Here is a 19,773-nt window from a genome sequence, read left to right as displayed (position 1 = left end):
TGTAAATATTCACAGAGCAAAGCTAAATTAAAGCAGCTTTAACACAACATTTTTAGTGTTATTTTCAACGTGAAGAAGACGAGACGTGTGAACGAATAAGCGGAGCGCAGTTTAAATAACTACAAGTTAAAGCGAAACGCGTACATAAATGTGGAACAGCATGCAAACCAAATTACAAATATAGACAAATCGCAGAGGTGTGTGTTAGTGCTAAAGCATAATAATTGTAAAACGATAAAAACGCTTGGCAAATATAAGAAAAATCAAAAATAAAACAAACAAAAGAGTACAACTTATAATTTGTGTGCATTAAACACAAAAACTAGCAGCAGAAGCTGTTTAGCAGCGTGTGGCTGTGACTGTTTGCGTAGCTGTGTGTGTGTGTGTGTGTGAAACGAAGACAGGTGTACAAGTGAAATATAAAGCAGGCAACTTAAAATATATATAAAATCCCTTTGCAAGTGGATGTATTAGTCGCATTATTCCCCAATGAGCAACCGAATTATGTATATTTGTTGTTGCTAATCATAACTTCGACATGCGCTAATCTCAACATTGCGCTGTTATTGCGTTTTCACTTGTGGTGCGCACACTATATTCGTTTCACTCGCACACACGGCAGCTAGGGCGACTCCTAGAGAGACGCTTAAAGCGCAGTTACGCGAGCTCCCAATATACATGCATATATGTATACGTTAACGAGTGTATGTGTGTGTGAGTGTGTGTATGTTTGAGAAGCTCGCGAGCTGGGGCAAAGCTTTAAAGCAAAGTTCAGCGTGTGAACTTCCATTTATATATTGAAGAAATTTTGCAGAATCAACGACAAGCAACAGTTGTGTGCTTACAAAAAAAAAAAAAAGAACGAGACGTAGGCACTACATTTGCGCGGCATTAAAAGGCAGCAGCAATCAGAAGTAGAAGAAGAGTAACTTTATCGAAATAAAATAAAAAGAGGCCAACAGCAGGCAACTAGCTCAAAATGTGGAACCAAACGGCAACAGCAGCAACAAGTGATAATAACAAGGCAAAGGAAACGGTGGAGGATTGTAGCTGTGCGGGTGGTAGCGTTGCCAGCACTGCCACAGCTGCCAGTGTTGAGCAGCAGCAAAAAGCGGCAATTGAAGCTAACAGTAAACAGGCAAAATTAGCAGCAACAACAACAACAACAGCAACATTTGGCGGCAAAAGCAGCGAGCAACAGCAGCAGCAGCAACAACAACAACAACAACAAAGCAGCGACGCCGCCATTAACAAGCACAAAGAATTTGCAGCACAAAGCGAAACAAGTGATTCTGGTTTCATCTCCGGCCCGCAATCAACTCAAATCTTTAGCGAGGAACTAAGCGACGACGAAACGCAACAACAACAGCAGTCGGAGTCGCAGGACAAGGGCCAGGAGCAGCAGCAGCAGCAGCCGGACAAACAACAGGCGGTGCTCGATTCGGGCATCATCGACGAGGTCGACGAGGAGGAGGAGGCGGAGGAGGAGGCTGTGGTGGCGGAGAAGACGACAAATCAAACGGCTGTAGAAGCTGGCATCGGGCAGCCGGCCGTCGAGCAAATGCGCTTCAAACACAATGTCGATACGGGCATACCCCAATGGACCGTACAGTCGAGCCTCGCTAGCGGCGCCAGTGGCATGAACAATCTCAACAACAACAGCAACAGCTCCGCTGGACGAAGAAGCGCCCCACAAAACAGCTGTGCAACAACAACATCAGCAACAAATGCAGCTGGAAATACTGCAAACTCAACTGCAACTGCCCCATTAAGCAGCAGCAACAACATCAACATCATGAACGCCTGGGAGCAATTCTATCAACAGAACGACGACGGCGACACGTGAGTAACACCTTAGTATTTCCGTTTGTAATTTCCCCAAAAAAAACAAAGAAACTCGGGGAGTATGCGACTTACAGTTTACCTGTAGCAAACGGACAGTGTTAGGCTGTACCTAATTTATGTTAGTGTTGTATAAGATTGGTTTTGAGTGCGCGCGGGCATCGAAATTTGTATTTGATGTATTTATATAGACTTTATAGACTAGCTAGATCCAAGTACGGAAGAGCTAGATAGAGTTAGACTTATTCAGGTTTTATATGGATCATTTTCACGCACTTACAAAGACTTTAGCAGCTCTTGACAATATCGGATATTCAGGTATGACTAAGGACTAGCTTACACCATTCGCTCTAATGTCTACAGGGTATTTAAAGATGAAACACTTTCGCAAAAATTTGACCACCAACTGTGGGGGATACTTTCATGAATCACAAAAACACAACACAAGACAATGCGACGGCGACTTCAGACCGCGACGACACATGTTAGTCAGGCACTCAGGGGTTTTCCTGGTATGTCAACTACCTGAACACACACACACACATATACAATGGTATAGAAAACAGGTTTTTGGTGGGTTTTTCAAGGCAAACGATCAGCAACAAGTGTGGGTTGTGTGTCAGGTAAAACATTACAGTTAGCTCATTTCTGAAACCTGGCTTGCTTTCTCTCCCTCTCTCTCTCTCTCCTTTCTACAGACCACTGCACTTGGCCTGCATATCGGGCTACGTGGACGTGGTGGCCGCACTGATACGCATGGCACCACATCCGTGCCTGCTGAACATCCAGAACGATGTGGCACAGACCCCACTGCATCTGGCCGCACTCACGGCGCAGCCGACAATTCTGCGCATGCTTCTATTGGCCGGCGCCGAGGTGAGTGGCTGACACGACGCACCTATCAACAATCTAACGATCCATCTATTTATCTGACTTTATTAATCGTTTAGCCCACGGTACGTGATCGTCATGGCAACACGGCGCTGCACTTGTCCTGCATTGCCGGTGAGAAGCAGTGCGTGCGCGCCCTCACAGAGAAGTTTGGCGCCTCGGAGATACACGAGGCACATCGCCAATATGGACATCGTTCCAATGACAAGGCTGTCAGTTCCCTGAGCTATGCCCACCTGCCTGCCGATCTGGAGATACGCAACTATGATGGTGAGTACGATTTGGAATCTCTCTCTCTATATATATATCATATATCATTTTCAATCGATCGTCTCCAAGCTCAGTTTAATTTCATTCAAGACGCATTTCACCGTTTGCGGCAAATCCACGGCAATTGCTGAAAACGGGAGTTTCTTATTTTTACCTCGGGCAGGAAACGGGTGTAAAAATTATAGCTGAAACCTAAAGAAACCCGGCTAGGTTCAGTAATAGCAGCAAAGTATTTCCCAGCTATAAAAGCTAAGTTATGGAAATTAATTTGGAAATTAGTGAAACTGAATGCGGTCAACTGAAAAAAATGTCTTTCATTTAACGTGCAATGCCGAAAATGTATTCAGGAATATCTACATTCAGCTACACCATATAGCATAATATTCTTGGCAAAAGTGCCCACAAAAATTGTTGGCAAATATTAAAAGAATTTGATTTGTTGCCAAAGGCGAATCGCAAAAGACATATATATAGCATATAGTTTTATATTCTGGCTGTCCCGCCATCGGCTAGCCGCAGTGCGAGACATTGTCTGCCCAAGTCAACATTATTTATATATAGGATAGAGTATAGATACATTCGCAATATGTGTGTGTATGCCAGAAATACATTGGCCTCCGCACATTTTTCGCCTGAAAATACATTTCTCATTCGGTTTTACGTTTTGTTATTGGTATACCCATACAAACGCAATATAGATGTTTATATATAAACAAAGGCGATTTTCTGTTTGACGTCAGCAAAGAATGGCATTGTTTATAATTTGTGCATACGATTTTGAGTCTGAAATTGTGCAAATCTCTAGCTTCAAGGCAACAATAACAACAAATGGTATTTCATTTGATTTCCAGCTCGTTTCATTTGCTTCTCACACACCCAGGCCAGAAAGCTCAGATACTTTTACGATTTTGTATCTGACGGCAGGCGCGGCCCTGTTTCCTTGATTGTTATTATTGATTTATTTGTATACAAATGAGTTTGACGCCTATACATATTGATTTTCAACAGGTGTGCGAGGGGGGGGGGGAGGCGATTGGGTGTGAGGGCTACGGCGCTTGCTCGCAGCTCACGAAATCTCAATTTTCCTTTGTAACCCAAAATTCAGCCGTTATACAACACTCAAAATAGAATAGCCTAATAAACTGGACGATGCTAAATGTGGTACAGTAATTGGAACACTTTGATACTAGAGCTTATTTTTCTTTGTATCCAAAAATTAAGACGTTATGCAACACTTAAAATAGAATGCACTAATATAGTACAATTATTAAAGCATTATTGCAATAATTGCCAACTTCTGGAAAGCCCTTTCTTATACAAATATCGTATAACTATAATGGGGCTTTTGAGAATTCTACATTAAAAAATTGAAAATTAAAACTTCCCATTCTAATTTCTGGGCATTTCTCACTACTTCAACTTATAATTTCTTTATAAAACAATCCTAGACTTTACTCAAAGAAAAATAACTGCAAATGGCAAACGTTTCACTTTGGGAATTACCACTGTACCTTGTGCATACAAGAGTTCATCAAGATAGTCCACAACATCGCATTGTTAGGCATGCAAAAAGTTTCCCATTTCAAAAATCGCTTGAAGAGCGCAAACACACCAAATAAAAATAAAACCAAATCTAAACCGGAAGAAAGTAAAAGTCGTCATAAGTAGTATATAAACAGACTTATTGTTCGGGCACAAAAGAGTTGAGGCTTGTGCAACTGTCGACACAAAAAGGTTAATAAACTTGACAGGGGCTTCATTTTATGGCCATATAACACACACACACACGGAGGTATTTACTTTAACCTTTCGTTTGTTTAATCGATTATTGTTTTTTTTTTTTTTGGACTTTGTATAACCTTGCTAAAAATACAACAATAAAAGTCCGTCGGTTCCCAAACATATGGTGAACAAACATTTAGCAGCTACTTTTATCCACACCAAACCGGTCCAACATGAGCATGGGCAACAGCTGCTGACCGAACAGACACACACGCACACTGTGCATGTGAGTGTGTGTGTGTGTGTGTAGTAGTAGTAGTAGTGGTAATCTACTTAAGCGTTCAGCAGAGCAGACATTACACATAACACGATTCGGTTTTGGGCTTATGTATATATCTTTTGGCCGGCTAGATCTATGCAGACAGAGCCGCCAAAAAAAAATATTACTAAAAAAACCGCACAACGACTCACAGATGCCCTTTCTTAGAAGCTGCTTTGCATTCTTAAAAACCTGCTCAAATCGTAATCTTAAATAAAAAACAATTCACTTTGAGTGCTCGCAATGGCTTATCCAATTGGCTTCTTCATAATTATATTTCCTTTTAATAACATTTTTTGTATATCAAAAAAAAAATAGATATATATATATTTATATTCGTAGCATATTTCGCCAAAATATCTTACTCAATGTGAAAGTTATTCTAATCACCTTTTTTAATCGTATCCCCATAAACTTAAACCAATTTCCATAGAAATTTGTTATCAAAATTTGTTAGGCACCATTCCAATCAATTTTAGCCGTCAGACACTCTGACGTCTGCCAAAGTTAAGCTACCCAGCTAGCTAGTCGAAGAAGAGTATCGAAAGAGCAAGCGAAACGATGACACGAGCACGACGACGGCTTTTTCTTTCAAATTTTTGGGTTTTCCCATGCACAAAAGGCAGACACATTAGCTTATATAGTATGCACATACATATATATATATATATATGTGTGCATATATTTTTAAAGCAATTTCAAATGTCTACTCGCTGCCAGATGTTATAAAATCATATTCAATTGGGTTCGCACAAAAGTCACAAGACTTTCTTGTTCAATTGACGTCAAAGTTTGAATGAAATGTATTTAATCCCGAATGAAGCAAACAAAACAGCAGCTATAATAATCAAGGGGCGTTGAAAGTAATTTCTTCGTATTCCGCTGCAGTTAACTGAAAACAAAACAAAACTAAAAAAAAAAACCGCTGAAAACAAATTCGTCATAATGTTTTGCAAAGGGAAACAGCAGGGAAACTAAAGCCTAATAAACATAAACAATTTCTTTTTTATCAGTGTGAAATAATCGGGATTTCCTTACAGAAGAGAAAGAAAATGTAGTTAAAATCGTAGCTAACATAAGCTAGTTAACATATGTCTGTTAACATATGTCTATTAACATATGTTAAGCAAAGTCAAGCTTACATAAACATGAAGGTTTTTTTCTTTGAAGAACGGTTTTTGTTTTTTGATAAATTAAATATATACATAAGTTAAAGATAATTTGTTCCTCTTTTAACTGTTAAGCTAACTTGAAAGTTCGCTCAATATTTTCGCTCTGTTAGTTAACATATGTGTGCATTAAGTGGCATTTATTAAATCTGTTATTATTAGCACTGAAATTTGTTCTAAATTTAATGTGCCATTTTCAGCGTGTCTTTCGATCTTTTTAATGCCTTCTTTTAGTGTTTGTGTGCTTAAATTAAATGCATAACATTTGCTGGCTTTTTCGAGACAGAAAATGTGGAAAATGTTACGAAAATAGCAGAATTCCTTCTCAGCGCTCCTCTGGCATTTCGCCAAGATTTGAAAACATAAAGTAAACATTTCGGAAATTAGTAAAGAAAATATTAATATTTAATTATGTACAAGTTCTTTCTGGCCACATCTTGTATGCGTAATACATAATTTAAAAAAACAATTTGTAAAGCCAGTTCAAAAGGTTATCGATAGAAAAAAGCCAACTTATCAGCAATTGTATTTTGTTTACATTTGCAAGTATGTAGCATAGTGTAAAACCAAGTTACAGACATACAAGTGTATTTCCTTTTCTTTGGCCTTTTGGAAATTCCCAGCTATTTCTATAATATTGTCCTAATTACTTACGATAATCGCTTCGGCACGGACGAGGTCATTGTAACACATTTATATAACTACACAGGTGTATATATATACATATATATATATATATATATATATATATATATATATATATATATATTCACTTGGGCTTCATTCGCGCGTGCCACACGCACACACACTCACCACTAAGTACCTGTGCTCCATGTGTATATAAATAATTGCACGCAAGCGCCTTTTATAAATAGAATTTCCGAGTTCCTTTTGCCAAGAGGTCAAAGTGTTTTTATTGGCTTTATATACGCCCATTTAAGGGGCCGTACGCAAAGCGAACTAATTGATTCTAATTTGGTATCTTACGACCGTTTGAACATTGAAGAAATTTCAATGGGATCAAGTTTCAAGATGAACTTCTACTGAGGAGTTACTTGAGCTATATGGAATTTCAACTCAGTGATCTGTCTTTACCTCAATATATATTCAATTAGTTTGCTCTTCCAACACTCAAAAGTTGTCTGCAATATGTTCCATCAAGTCCTGCCTCTTCAAGCCCATTCGTTTTGGCCTATAAAAGCAATCTTATCGTTCTAGTCTGCAAGTCGAAACGTCATTGACGTCAGCTACTCGAGACGCATTAGGGGAAATTCAGAACAATTAACCGAATGCGGCTCATTTGCAGCACATATGGCGCATCTGTGAATCTGTTGTAAATGTGTGTTCCGGGGTAAAATCTAAAGAAGTTTCCAAACGGCAATGATAGATAGATAGCTAGCATTGGGCAATCCGTACTTACCCGCTTGGTAACCATGTGATAAGCGAAATCCCATATCCGATGTGTACCGAATGCTACCTTGAAATGCGAATTTCGTCTGATGGTCGCCAAGCTGTGTTATCAGCTATAGAAAAACCCCATTGGTGGTCGTTTATTATTGCTATGACGGCGATTATCTTACATATGCCAAGTACATAACTTGAACGGACCAATAATGTTATCATAATGATAACTGCTATCAGCGGTTTTCCCGCTAACATATATACCCTATCCCAAAGGTGTGCAAGCGTATTGTCATCAAATGTGTTATCTGTGCCAGAGATCACAAATATTGCACGTATTCCCGATCGGGTCGTTGATATATTACCTGTCTGGCTACAACTCAATTAATAGATAACTAGATAATTAGATTGTTTAAAGTCTTACAGACAATACATCATCAACTTAGAAAAATATATATAACCTGTTATCGATAGTTTCTGAAATTCATGGCCATTCCTTATGGTAAACTAGTATATATAAATATTTCAATTAATAGATAATTTATTTATTTTATATAACCTGTTATCGATAGTTTTCGAAATGAGCCCAAGAAGGCCTACCTATCACATTTTAAATTATTTCAATAAACAGATAGGTAGATGGATTTTTATTTTTATAACCTGTTATCGATAGTTTTCGAGAAGAATGTCAAGACATACGATTAACTAGCATATAACATATCCAAATTTATCGTTTGGCGTGGGTAACACGTGTTTTCCAAATATTCGAACGCTATCAGAATGACTTGACGCATTTCAAGGAGTGAACCGGGGCTTCGCACATGCATATAATATACTCTCAGATAGTACGTAATTGAGTGGGGAATGCCGTTGTACGATGGATTGATCGTTGGAACGAAGAAAACCTAATTGAACAAAAGCTGGTAATAAACAATATGACGTGTGTAAGAAACTAGCTGCTTACCTAATTGCATAATATATTGTACATTAATTGTGCAATATTCAAATCTTGGGTAGACCTTTGATCGGCTGATCAAAACAGGTTTTATTTCACTTGTCAAATAAGTGCACTTCAAATGAGATGAACGACTCAGTTATTAAGTTAAAACAATTTGTAATTGATCGTTAGAATGACACGTGCAACCGTTTAACTTAAGTTATAATTGTAATTAATCGATAATTATCGATTCACAGTTGCAAATAGTTCAAGATTATTTTGAATGATTGATAATCATCGAGATAATATAATCTATTTTTATGGGACTGTTTAGGTTACATTTATTACAATTGTGACAACATTAAATCGATAATTATCGTTTTTAAAGACTACTTATATGCCTTTATCCCAAAACGTTAGTAGATATTGTGACATGCTTCACATATTCCTCTATTGATTACGTTCTATTCTTCTGTTGATTACGTTACATTTATTATAATTGTGACGACATCGATAATTATCGTTGTTAAATACTACTTGTATACCGATAAATCGATATCGAGAAATAGTTACTTGGGGTTTTCTTAGTTGACATTTATTTTAAAGCTTAAAGCATATGGTTTATTATGATCTCATATGTTCGCTGAGGTCTATTGTTTCGAATGCCAGCTGTTTGTATAGGAAGCGATACGATATCTTATGCACATTTCTTCTAATCGAATATCGCATTTGAACAAATTTTGTACTGTCAGAGAGTGCCCGTCAGCTAGGCACGTAAACGAACAGGTTTAACCCACAATTGTTAACGTCAATAAATAAAATGATTATTTACTAACATTCTGGAATTGTTTTATTCACTGCCCAATGACATTTACATCGCAGCAAAATTACTCACTGCGAGTCAGCGTCTCGAGACAAGGTCAGGCCTCCGATCGATAGCCACACTCTGCTAGATAAAAAACAGCTTATAGTGTATTTATCACAGCAATTATGAGCTCATGCCTGTCGAGTTGATTGTTGACTGCAATTGCAGATCATTATAATCGCAGTCTCTAAATATGCTGATCAAATTTTCACCTCAACGTCGTTGACACACATTGTACTCGACACTTACAATATTGGATGGGTTAAACCCTAACAACAAGGTGCAACCTCTCACAATTGTCAACAACAACTTTTACCGGTCTTTATCAGCTTCAAGCTTCAAGCACTTGACAATGCTTTTGGGCCAGCTTTTTACAGTGGCTGACCTCTGCGGGGTTTTGCCCATATGTCCATAAATAGCCCACATATATGGACTGGCTACCCGACGGCATGCAGTATTTACGCTGTGGTTAACAGCACGTGGCACGATCTTCCACACCTTCACACACACACACACACACACACAGATATATACCTATATATACATATGTATCGCATATATTTGCATTTCGTTGAAAAGAAAGTCAACAAACGGTTTCATGACATAACCTGACGTCTCAGCCGGCTACCAAATTGAGGCTTTGCCCACGGCTCGATTCGCCAACAAAAAAAAAAAAAAGAAAAACCAAATTAAATTATGGCTGGTAAAAAAAAGTTAACTTACGCTTGGAAAATCCACCATTAATTGTGCTAAATTTATTTGTTTGTTGCTGTTGATTTAACGCTTCATTTGGTTTTTTGTGTTTTTTTTTGTATGGGGTTTTCACTTCATTTTCCACAATAAACTTTCCAACCACAAACCGGCAACCAATTGTGGCGCCAGAAGTCTTTAGGCAAACAGCCATTAGCTGTATATTGTTCTCTTTGTTTAAACAGTTGTCTTTGGCGACGTTTTTATTTCGGCCCAGGTAAATCCCCATTCTCCCATTGGCCTGGTTCTTTGTAATATAATAAATCCACTTTAATGCCTGGCAAAGCCAAAACTCAATGTCATAATTATCAAAGTGTTTTCTATTTTTGTGCCCCAACCAATTGGAATTCAATATATTTATAATATATCTAACGTTAATAGATAACAAGTCAAACAGAAATAGAAAATAAACAGGAATTCCTTACAGAACAGAATTAAAATAGTGCTAAGCGTAGCTAACATAAGTTAGTTAACATATGTCTGTAAACATACGTATGTATGTATATCTGCTAACATGTGTCTGTTAACATATGTATCTCTGCTAACATATGTTAAGCGAAGTCAAGGAAGTGAATTGCGCAAACCAATTGGAATTTAAAATATTTCTAATGTTAATTGATAACTAGTCGAATAGGAAACAGACCAAGACCGATAACGCTTATCGAAAATTGAGAATCTTGAATTTTGTTCGTTGTTGTCCAATCGCTAAATATATACATGTTCTTATGGATATTATATTTGATAAACAAAGCAATTTTATGATTTAATTATGAATCAATGAACTGTTCAATTTACCACTTGACTCTGAAGGACAAACAACCAACGAACTGCAAATGATATAAGTGGGAGGGGCAGTAAGGGGGGGGGGGGGGGGGGGGGGGGGGGTTCGGTAAGCCACAAAAACAAAACAAGTTGTCAAAATACCAAAAAATTGTGTTAAATAAAAACTCTACACAGTTCGCTTGCTAACAATAAGCACAATTAATTAAAATTAACCAAAGACAAAAACAAAACAAAATATAAAAAAAAAACGGTTTTTTTTTTCTTTTTAATATTTGTGCTGTCAATAAATTTGTGAACTTTGCGACTCGGGTTTTTTGCTTAAGGTCGGAAATTGCCGCCTGTGCTAACAAAAACTGGAGCAGGGACAGCGTGGCAGGGGGGGGGGGGGGGGGGGGGTGGTGGTTGATAACAAAGGGCCAGAACAGTTGAACAATTGCGGAAAGTACCAGGTGCATAATGTCAAGTAGTTTTCTATTTCTTAATCGGCTTTTATTTTTGAGGATTCGCATTGAATGTGCGCAATTCTCGTGAGCATTTCGTAACGCTTATTAATTGCCCAAGCTCACATTCGATTAGCGTTATAATTATTATTATTATATTATCTGAAAAGCAGGCCGACGAAATCGCCATTTCAAGTTTAGCTGCTTTTGTCTTGTTTTACGAGCGGGCGGTGGGCCGGATGGGGGGAGGGGGTTTTGGTTGGTTGGTCCGTCAAGTTTTGTGCTCAGACTTGTTGGCAACAAGTCCAGCCAGAGCTTTGGATGATGATAATCTAACCAAGCCCAGCTCTGGAACGGATTCGCAACGATTTGAAATCTAAAGCGTGTGACGCAGCACGCTTGGGAATTCCCCAAGTTTGAGGCAAACTTTTTGTGTGTTTAATATTTCATATTTAAGCTAAACGTACCTACACATATATATATATATATATATATATACTATATGTATATGTACAAGCTATTTAATCGTATGCTAACGATCGACAAGAGGCAGGCTGGCAGACTGGCAACTGGCAACAATGGAACTGTGCTTGACTCGGCTTGACTTGGCTTTTACTATCGCCATCGAGTTTATGCGCTCGTATTATAATCTCGACTTCTCTTGGCCCTGCTGATGCTGCCGGCTCGGACTCGCTCCGTTTGGCTCACAGACAGAGGCGGGCGAACAAAAAAAAAAATGCTGTCATCGTTTATATTTAAAACTTGTGACACAATTGTTGTTATTGTTTGTGAGCCTTTGCCCGAACTGGACTGAGACAACAAACTGGCAACGGACCCGACCCGGCTTTAACTTTCTTGCCAGATATCTGCTTTCTTTGCGAGCCAAACTATGTATAGCTCGTATATATAAATGTATATATTATTCCTTTGTCGCATTTCGGCTAGTAGCTGCTTTTAGAATATGGTTTTGTCGTTGTCATAAAGTTTAATCATGCGCATGAATAGATTTGAGTCAGCCTTAATCATCGGCATGATTAATTTCTAACGCTCGCGGCCATTAATACTAATGCTAATGCGCATTAATCGCACCTTTGCAAAACCAACTTGTGGCCAGCCCAAACAAAAATCAATCTAGTTCATAAACATTTATCCTTATCAAGCTAATTGCAAATATTGCCAACTCACACACACACACATTGCCAACTCACACACACGCTCCCACATATCGTTGGCAACGCATGCGCAGCTAAACATTTATCCTAATCGGCGCAAATAATCAAGCTAATTGCAAATATTGCCAACACACAGTGTGCAGTATTTAATAAATACACACGCTCGCACATATCGTTGGCAACGCATGCGCAGCTTTATGCGTTTTATTGAAAGTTCTTACGGAAATTGAATGCAAATGAGCAACTGAACAGCAGCTGAGCTGTTTGTGTGTGAAAGTTAATCAACAGCACGTGTAACAGCAACAGCAACAACAACAGCTGCTGCGGCAACAGTCAAAAGCTGCCGTTGTAGCTGTTGTTGTGTTTTTGTTAATCTGTATGCGCGATCGAGCAGCGGAATACAATTTGAGCATTGTGTTTTTTTTTGTTTTTTTATCTTGTTTTATTTATTTATATAAAAGCGTCGTTTAGTACAACGCGTCGAATGTCAGTTGAGTTATTGCAGCTGTTGTTGTTGCTGTTGCTGTTGCTGTTGCTGTTGGTGTCTTTTTCTGGACGCCGTTAAATTATGCGCAAACATTTTTGCTCTTTTAACTGAAACCAATTTGAACTTGATCAAACTTGGGGCTCCAACAAAAGTCAGCTTGTTGGGTTTGTTAACTTTATTTTTTTGTTTTTGCATTTTAGTTGTTTTTGTTGCCATCGCTTTTTATGCCACTGCTGGTTTTTTGTTGTTGTTGTTGTAGCTGTTATTGCTGCTGTTTTATTGTGGGAATTTCTCGGGTTTTTCAACGCATACCAATGCAAAAGGCACACGCAGTCAAGCACATGTGCGTGTGCGTGTGCCTGTGTCTATGTGTGTGTTAGTGTGCACATTGTCTTCATATGGCAAAACACGCTCGCTAAGCTGTCCCCTTCAACTGTACACCCGCCCGCCCGCCCGCCCGCCCGCCTGCTCCATCTGCTGTTGGCGTAATCAAAGCTTTTTCTTGCTCTTGTTGTTAAAACGTTACTTGTTAAACAACAACACAGCGGAGCTTTTTCGCAGAGCACTTTTCAAGGGATCGTATTTCATTCATAAATGTAGCTTGAACAACGCACAGTGGTGCCAAATGCATTTTCCTTAAGGCAATTAATTAATTTAATTTTTTATTTATTTTTGTTTTCCTTTACCTTTGCAGGTGAACGCTGCGTGCATTTGGCTGCTGGCGCTGGACACATTGATATCTTGCGCATTTTAGTATCTCACGGCGCCGACATAAATGCCCGGGTAAGTTAAACAAGATATTTTTTTAATATTAGCAACAATTATTTATACAAATTGACCTTTGTATTATGAATTATAGGAGGGCAAAGGTGGACGCACACCGCTGCACATTGCCATTGAGTGCTGCAACGAGGATTTGGCCAATTTTCTGCTAGACGAATGCGAGAAACTCAACCTGGAGACGGCCACATATGCCGGCCTAACGGCATATCAGGTTGCCAGCATATTGAATAAATCGCGCATGCAGAACATACTAGAGAAACGCGGCGCAGAGACATTAACACCGCCCGATAGTGATTACGACAGTAGCGATATTGAAGATCTAGACGATACGAAGGTGAGCGTCACAGCCTAAACAAAAAACATAAGCCAAGAAAATCTGAAAAACAAAAAAACAACCATCTATATAGAATATCATTGAGAAACCCATAGAACATAAGTTATCATCACGGGTCACCACCAACAGCTTCCAAAATGTTCAAAAAAAAAAAAAAAAGCTGAACTGGTCTTCAGCTAAAGTTGAAACTAGAAAAACAAAAATGAGAAGAAAAAAAAGAGAAATTGTATTGTAACACTTATGTATTGTGAAACCAACCAAAAAAGCAAAAAAAAACAAAAAAAAATGTATAGAAAAGAACAGCTGCAAATAGAAATAACCGTCCGCTCTATATGATATCTATGGTAAACATACATATATATATACACATATATGTGTACATAGAAAAAGGCTGCTCTATGTTTTAGTAGAGCGTCCAGTTAAAAGCTAAAAGTTGCCCACTGTAAGAATCAACCAACAAAATAACGAACAAAATGCAATACACAATATCTAGATACATGTATACATATACATATGCATATACATATACATATGCTATGTATGAAGGACTATCCAACATCCATCAGCTGTTCATGAGATATTTATGCTACTCTCCCCCCCACCCCCCCCCCCCCCCCTCTCTATTATATGTTGTCTAATTTAAGCTGTCTATGTAACTAGATGTTTATTGCTCTCTCACTCTCACTCCCACTTACTCCCCACCCCAGCTCTCGCGCTCTCTATCTCCTTTTGACTGTATTATGTGCGAGTGTATGTGTGTTTGTTTATAAGTGTGCGTGACTGTCTGTGTGTATGTGCAAGCAACTAACATATAGAGATATATCTAAAACTAGAACTAGAACTATACAAATGTACGTATTTAGCAGTCAAACATGCTGGCTCCTAACCCCGATATATGGAAAAACAAAAAGAAAGTATAGAAATGAAAATTGAAAAACTATACACACTTAATTTAACCTAAGTTAGTTAAATCTAATTGATGTTTCAATGTTTTGACTGAATGAATTATGTTGCAAATAAACATTTTATTCTAAAACCAAAAAAAAAAAAAACAAAACAAAATTCTAAAAAGTATTGGATTAAACAAAATTGAAATTATATTTTGAGCCGAGTCATAAATAAAAGTAATGTAAGTACGCACATATTTTCAATTGCATGATTATATAGCCAAATTTGCGTTTTGTTGCTTATTTTGTTGGTATTCTTGTGTTGATTTTTATTTATTGAACTCACTCAATTATTTGATATCTCTTCCATTTTGATGTTCACATTCGATTTTTGTGTCTCATATTCTTGCAGGTGTACGATCGCTTCGGTGATCCGCGTTACTTTGTCAGCTATAACGGCGGCAATCCCATGACAGTTGCTTGAAATTACATCAACAATTGTACATAGAACAGCTCCATAATACACACTATTATTTAACAACGCTATAATTCCAATAACAGCTGCTTATCGGCAAAGAACTGTGCTGATCCCGAAGCCCACATTCGATATTTTGACACAACGTTCCACACGACGATGAACAAAAAAAAAAAAAAACAAACGAGAAAACTCAAAAACCTGAAGAGCTACAGCAATGCAACCAACTAATATGTACTTACAATAAAAAGAGACAGAAAAAAGCCGAAAAACTCAAAAAAAAAAAATATATATATATAATATTGTTTACCATGTAAGCCTGTCAATCTACTTTTAAACGAAAACGAAGAGAATAAAGCATAAGGTTGCAGTATGGCAAGCATTTTATTTATATGTTACATCAATTTTAAATTTATTAATACATAATATAGATAAAATGCACAAACTTAAATATATAGAAAATACACATATCAAATATTAAAAGTCACATACTTATACAAAAAAAAACATCAATTGGCTGCCTACAAGAATCTTATCAAAAAATAATTAATTTGTCGCTAGTTTAAACAAAATGCAGTTCAGTCTCTGCTAGTCAATGGGTCAATGGGTCAACTAGCGTATGCTCTGGCGAAAGACGCTTTTCTTGGCATTGCTATTGACATTGGACACCTTTTTGGCCGCCATGGGATCGGGTGCAAAGCAGTTCCACAGACGCAACGTTTCGTCGGCGCCAGCGCTTATCACAGTGCTGCCATCGGGTGACATGGCCATTTGCAGCACACGCGATGTGTGTCCGGTTAGATCGGCCTGTTTGATCATCGACGGATACTTCCAGATGGTCAGCTGATTGTTGGCAAAGCCGTGCGCCGATATCAGCTCCTTGTAGTGCCGCGAGAAGAGCAACGCGCACACCTGCGATTTGGAGTCCACCGATTTGATGAGCGAGCCATTGCACACATTCCAGAACTTGATGCAGCGATCCGCAGTGCCACCGCCCGATGCCAAGGTGTTGGGCTGCCAGGGACACCAGGCCAGGGCACGCACTGCCGCCTGATGCTCATTGAACTTGTGCAATGGCTCTGTGGCGGTGCCCACACCGTTGCCGGCCAGCGACCAAACATTTACGAGATTATCGTTGCCGCCGCTGGCCAAGTACTTGAAGTCGATGGACCACTTGAGGCCGCACACCTCCTGGGCGTGGCCGTTTAGCGAGGACACCTTGTGTTCACGGGAGCGCACATCATGGTGTATAATGGTGCCATCGCGGCTGCCCGACGACACCAGGTAGGAATTCCAGGCTAGAGAGCCGACCCGCGCACTGTGGCCGTCCATCACGCGCAGGCGCTTCACCTTTGAGCAATCCCAGAGCTCCACGGCGCCGGTGCTATTACCAATAGCCAAAATCTGTCCCTCCTGTATCCAGGAAAGCGCGCACGCATAGTCGCCCTCCTCGTACTCGGTCAGCTGCTCAATGTTGCCGCTGGCTGCATTCCACAGATAAACGCAGTTGCCCAGAGCAACGGCCACAATATTATCACCGCTCCAGTCCATTAGATTTAGGTCTGTCGATTCGAAAGGGATGAGCAAATGTATACTAAAGGAAGAGTGAACACGACTTACAGTAGTCATTGATAAAGTCTGGAGCATCAAGTATGCGCTCCGATGTCGTGGGTATGTAGCGTGAACCGCTCTTCGTCGAAATCGGCGTTTTCAGGGAGTAGACAACCTTAAGCGGATTCGTATGGGATTCGGGAGCTGCGGGTGCCTTATTTTGATAGCACAAAATGCGTCCACTTTTGCTGCTCTCGCCCACCTGGGCCACTTCGGCGATGAGTTTCTGGCGTTCGCCCTTATGCGCAGATGCCTGCACATTATTTTCATTGCTGTTGCTGCTCGTCGGCTGTTGGTCGTTCTCCTCGTCGGATTTTTCGCCAGCGTCCTTATTGACCTGTTATTTAATTCGTATTTACACTCTATTTCTATTAACCAAACTGCATTAGTTACCAGAAAATGTGCCAACTCAAAGTTGGTGGCAGCACGATTCGGTATAAAGCGATCCCCACCGCCAGGCGTCTTGCTTGGCGTTATCGTTGGCTTTTTAGCTTTCGCGTCGGCGCTTTTGCCTGGTGTCTTGGTTGGCGCTTGGACGCCCGAAAAGCTGGTATTGTATGAAACGGATAGCACGGAGCGTGTCGTATTTACGCTGCCATTAAGGGACGCCTCCAGCTTCTTCTTCCAGCGCGGCGCAGGACCACGCGTCTCGCCGTCCATGATCAATGCATTTTGTAAGTCGCTCACAAAATTGAACTGAGACATTTTCACATACAAATTACAGTCTCTGCTTGTTTAGTTTATTTTTGTATTTATTTGTCTATCACAAAAATCTTTAATCGATTGTAAAGGCTTTTTCTTTTTTCGTCCAGTTGTTTCCTTGCTACTGTAAAAATTGCAATGGCGGTTTAGAAATGCATAGATATGAAAATCCCGCGACAAATGCTACCAGGGCTACACAGTCCAAACTACACGATGCTTCAAACGGACAATTGATCAAAAGTATAAATATTTTACCATGCAAAGCAATGAATAACATCACTTAATAATTATAAAATATGCTAAGCCTAACAAAATTCATGTGTAACTTTAATATTGTACGTAAATCGTATTATCGGAATTCATACGCGATAATTATGTTAAAAGCCTTGCAGCCCTGGGCTACAGCTGTCTTCCACATCCCAGTCGACACACCTTTTACAGAATCTGTTGTTCCACTTTTGTGGCTAATTATTATTATGTTATCATCTATTGATTACAAATATATGTCAATTAGCGACAAAAATCGATGTATTATAAAGCCGTTTTTTCTCATAAATCGTTCTTTAAACCTAAGAAACTGCACAACTAAAAAGGGAATAGGGAAACACTGAAACATGCTGTTAATAACACTAGGCCAACATTTAAGCTAACAGACAATCGACAGCCGCAGCTGTCATCATCATTCTACACGACTCATACACTCATGTAGCAGGACAAGTGCGTAGTTCAAACTAATTCTAATTAAAATAAACAACAAATTATTTTTCACAGCTTTAAATATCAGCCAGCAGTATTCGAGTGACGCCCGCTTCTAACAATGGCCTTTAATTTTACCGCATTCACGTATATTGTAGCGCTCATTGGCGATGCATTTTTAATATTTTTCGCAATATTTCATGTGATTGCATTCGATGAGCTAAAAACAGATTATAAAAATCCAATCGATCAGTGCAACAGTCTCAACCCGGTAAGCACCTTGATTATATCAGCATGTACATTACCAATGCAATGACTAATCGTTTTTACAGCTCGTCTTACCAGAATATTTGCTGCACCTATTCCTCAATTTGCTTTTCCTATTCTGCGGCGAATGGTATTCACTGTGCCTCAATATACCTCTCATAGCCTATCACATATGGCGGTAAGTTGTTGTTGTCTCAACTAAATTATGATTTTATGGCATGCTTTATTAATCGCTTGCAGTTACAAGAATCGGCCTCTTATGTCCGGTCCGGGCTTGTATGACCCCACCACCGTATTGAAGACGGACACATTATCCCGCAATCTGCGCGAGGGTTGGATCAAATTGGCCGTCTACTTGATCAGCTTCTTCTACTATATATACGGGTAATAATGCTTATAAATCATTCTGTGCCCGTATAACTCAATGTTTTGTTTTGTTTTCTGCTAATTTTAGCATGGTATATTCGCTCATCTCTACATAGAGGGTAAAAAGACAGCTGCGAGGGGATCTCATTGTTGGCACCGGCGCATCTACATCATCATATAAAAGTTGTCATTGTGTATGGCCCACACACACACACACATACACATGCAACTCCATTTGGGAGCAACGAACAATGTTTCATGTGTAAAAATTTGCGAGTTTATTCATAATGCGAACCATAACAATAACATCTTTGGCATGCGTCTGGGTTATGTACTGTTGGAGATTTGTAAAGGTTTTTTTTATTATTATTTTTATTAGTTTTGCATTTGGTAGTTGAAGCCTAAGAATAAAAGAAATAAAGTAAAAGAGGAAAAATTTAATTTATAATTTATATTTTTGCATAGCCTGAGAGACAGCGGCATTTTCAACTGAGCTTCGGAGCAGACTAGCCGCATATCTATGAAGTACGTGGATCGTAAAGATTAGAACGCGTTCTTATCAGCCTTCAAGCCTACAAGATAGATATAATTCTTCAAGTTCAGC

The 19,773-nt window shown here is 39.1% G+C and overlaps 3 protein-coding genes across 3 annotated transcripts; 2 read left to right on the top strand and 1 right to left on the bottom strand.

Annotated features, from left to right (window-relative positions):
- The first annotated feature begins 83 nt into the window (after nt 1-83).
- LOC115758830 (NF-kappa-B inhibitor cactus) lies at nt 84-15,707 on the top strand. The gene is made up of 7 exons (XM_030699607.1): nt 84-197; nt 815-1,842; nt 2,541-2,718; nt 2,793-3,003; nt 13,743-13,831; nt 13,908-14,165; nt 15,465-15,707. The coding sequence occupies exons 2-7, from the start codon at nt 980-982 to the stop codon at nt 15,534-15,536; spliced, it is 1,671 nt and encodes a 556-aa protein (XP_030555467.1). The 5' UTR covers nt 84-197; nt 815-979; the 3' UTR covers nt 15,537-15,707.
- Nucleotides 15,708-15,984: 277 nt separating this feature from the next.
- On the bottom strand, nt 15,985-18,084 carry LOC115759119 (cell division cycle protein 20 homolog). Its single transcript, XM_030699962.1, has 3 exons — nt 17,532-18,084; nt 17,148-17,475; nt 15,985-17,089 (listed from the first exon to the last, which is right to left on the bottom strand). Exons 1-3 carry the CDS (start codon nt 17,841-17,843, stop codon nt 16,140-16,142), a joined length of 1,590 nt encoding a protein of 529 aa, XP_030555822.1. The 5' UTR covers nt 17,844-18,084; the 3' UTR covers nt 15,985-16,139.
- Nucleotides 18,085-18,476: 392 nt separating this feature from the next.
- LOC115758366 (protein cornichon) lies at nt 18,477-19,607 on the top strand. Its single transcript, XM_030698954.1, has 5 exons — nt 18,477-18,557; nt 18,612-18,807; nt 18,869-18,981; nt 19,044-19,187; nt 19,258-19,607. The coding sequence occupies exons 2-5, from the start codon at nt 18,658-18,660 to the stop codon at nt 19,283-19,285; spliced, it is 435 nt and encodes a 144-aa protein (XP_030554814.1). The 5' UTR covers nt 18,477-18,557; nt 18,612-18,657; the 3' UTR covers nt 19,286-19,607.
- The last annotated feature ends 166 nt before the right edge of the window (nt 19,608-19,773 follow it).

Source organism: Drosophila novamexicana, unplaced genomic scaffold (genome assembly GCF_003285875.2).
Source record: "Drosophila novamexicana strain 15010-1031.04,08,12 unplaced genomic scaffold, DnovRS2.1 tig00000193-arrow-pilon, whole genome shotgun sequence".
Taxonomy (NCBI): Eukaryota; Metazoa; Arthropoda; class Insecta; order Diptera; family Drosophilidae; genus Drosophila; species Drosophila novamexicana.
The sequence above is the reverse complement of the archived record's forward strand: the minus strand, read 5'-3'. Positions and strand labels throughout refer to the sequence as shown.

Excerpts from the sequence above, each read along its gene's own strand:
- LOC115758830 (XM_030699607.1), top strand. The coding sequence starts at position 980 with ATGTGGAACCAAACGGCAACAGCAGCAACAAGTGATAATAACAAGGCA. Across the intron at positions 2,719-2,792 it reads TTCTATTGGCCGGCGCCGAG|CCCACGGTACGTGATCGTCA; the intron begins GTGAGTGGCTGA and ends TTAATCGTTTAG. Across the intron at positions 14,166-15,464 it reads AAGATCTAGACGATACGAAG|GTGTACGATCGCTTCGGTGA; the intron begins GTGAGCGTCACA and ends ATATTCTTGCAG.
- LOC115759119 (XM_030699962.1), bottom strand. The coding sequence starts at position 17,843 with ATGTCTCAGTTCAATTTTGTGAGCGACTTACAAAATGCATTGATCATG. Across the intron at positions 17,476-17,531 it reads TTGAGTTGGCACATTTTCTG|GTCAATAAGGACGCTGGCGA; the intron begins GTAACTAATGCA and ends ATTAAATAACAG. Across the intron at positions 17,090-17,147 it reads AGACTTTATCAATGACTACT|ACCTAAATCTAATGGACTGG; the intron begins GTAAGTCGTGTT and ends TCGAATCGACAG.
- LOC115758366 (XM_030698954.1), top strand. The coding sequence starts at position 18,658 with ATGGCCTTTAATTTTACCGCATTCACGTATATTGTAGCGCTCATTGGC. Across the intron at positions 18,808-18,868 it reads AGTGCAACAGTCTCAACCCG|CTCGTCTTACCAGAATATTT; the intron begins GTAAGCACCTTG and ends TCGTTTTTACAG. Across the intron at positions 19,188-19,257 it reads TTCTTCTACTATATATACGG|CATGGTATATTCGCTCATCT; the intron begins GTAATAATGCTT and ends TGCTAATTTTAG.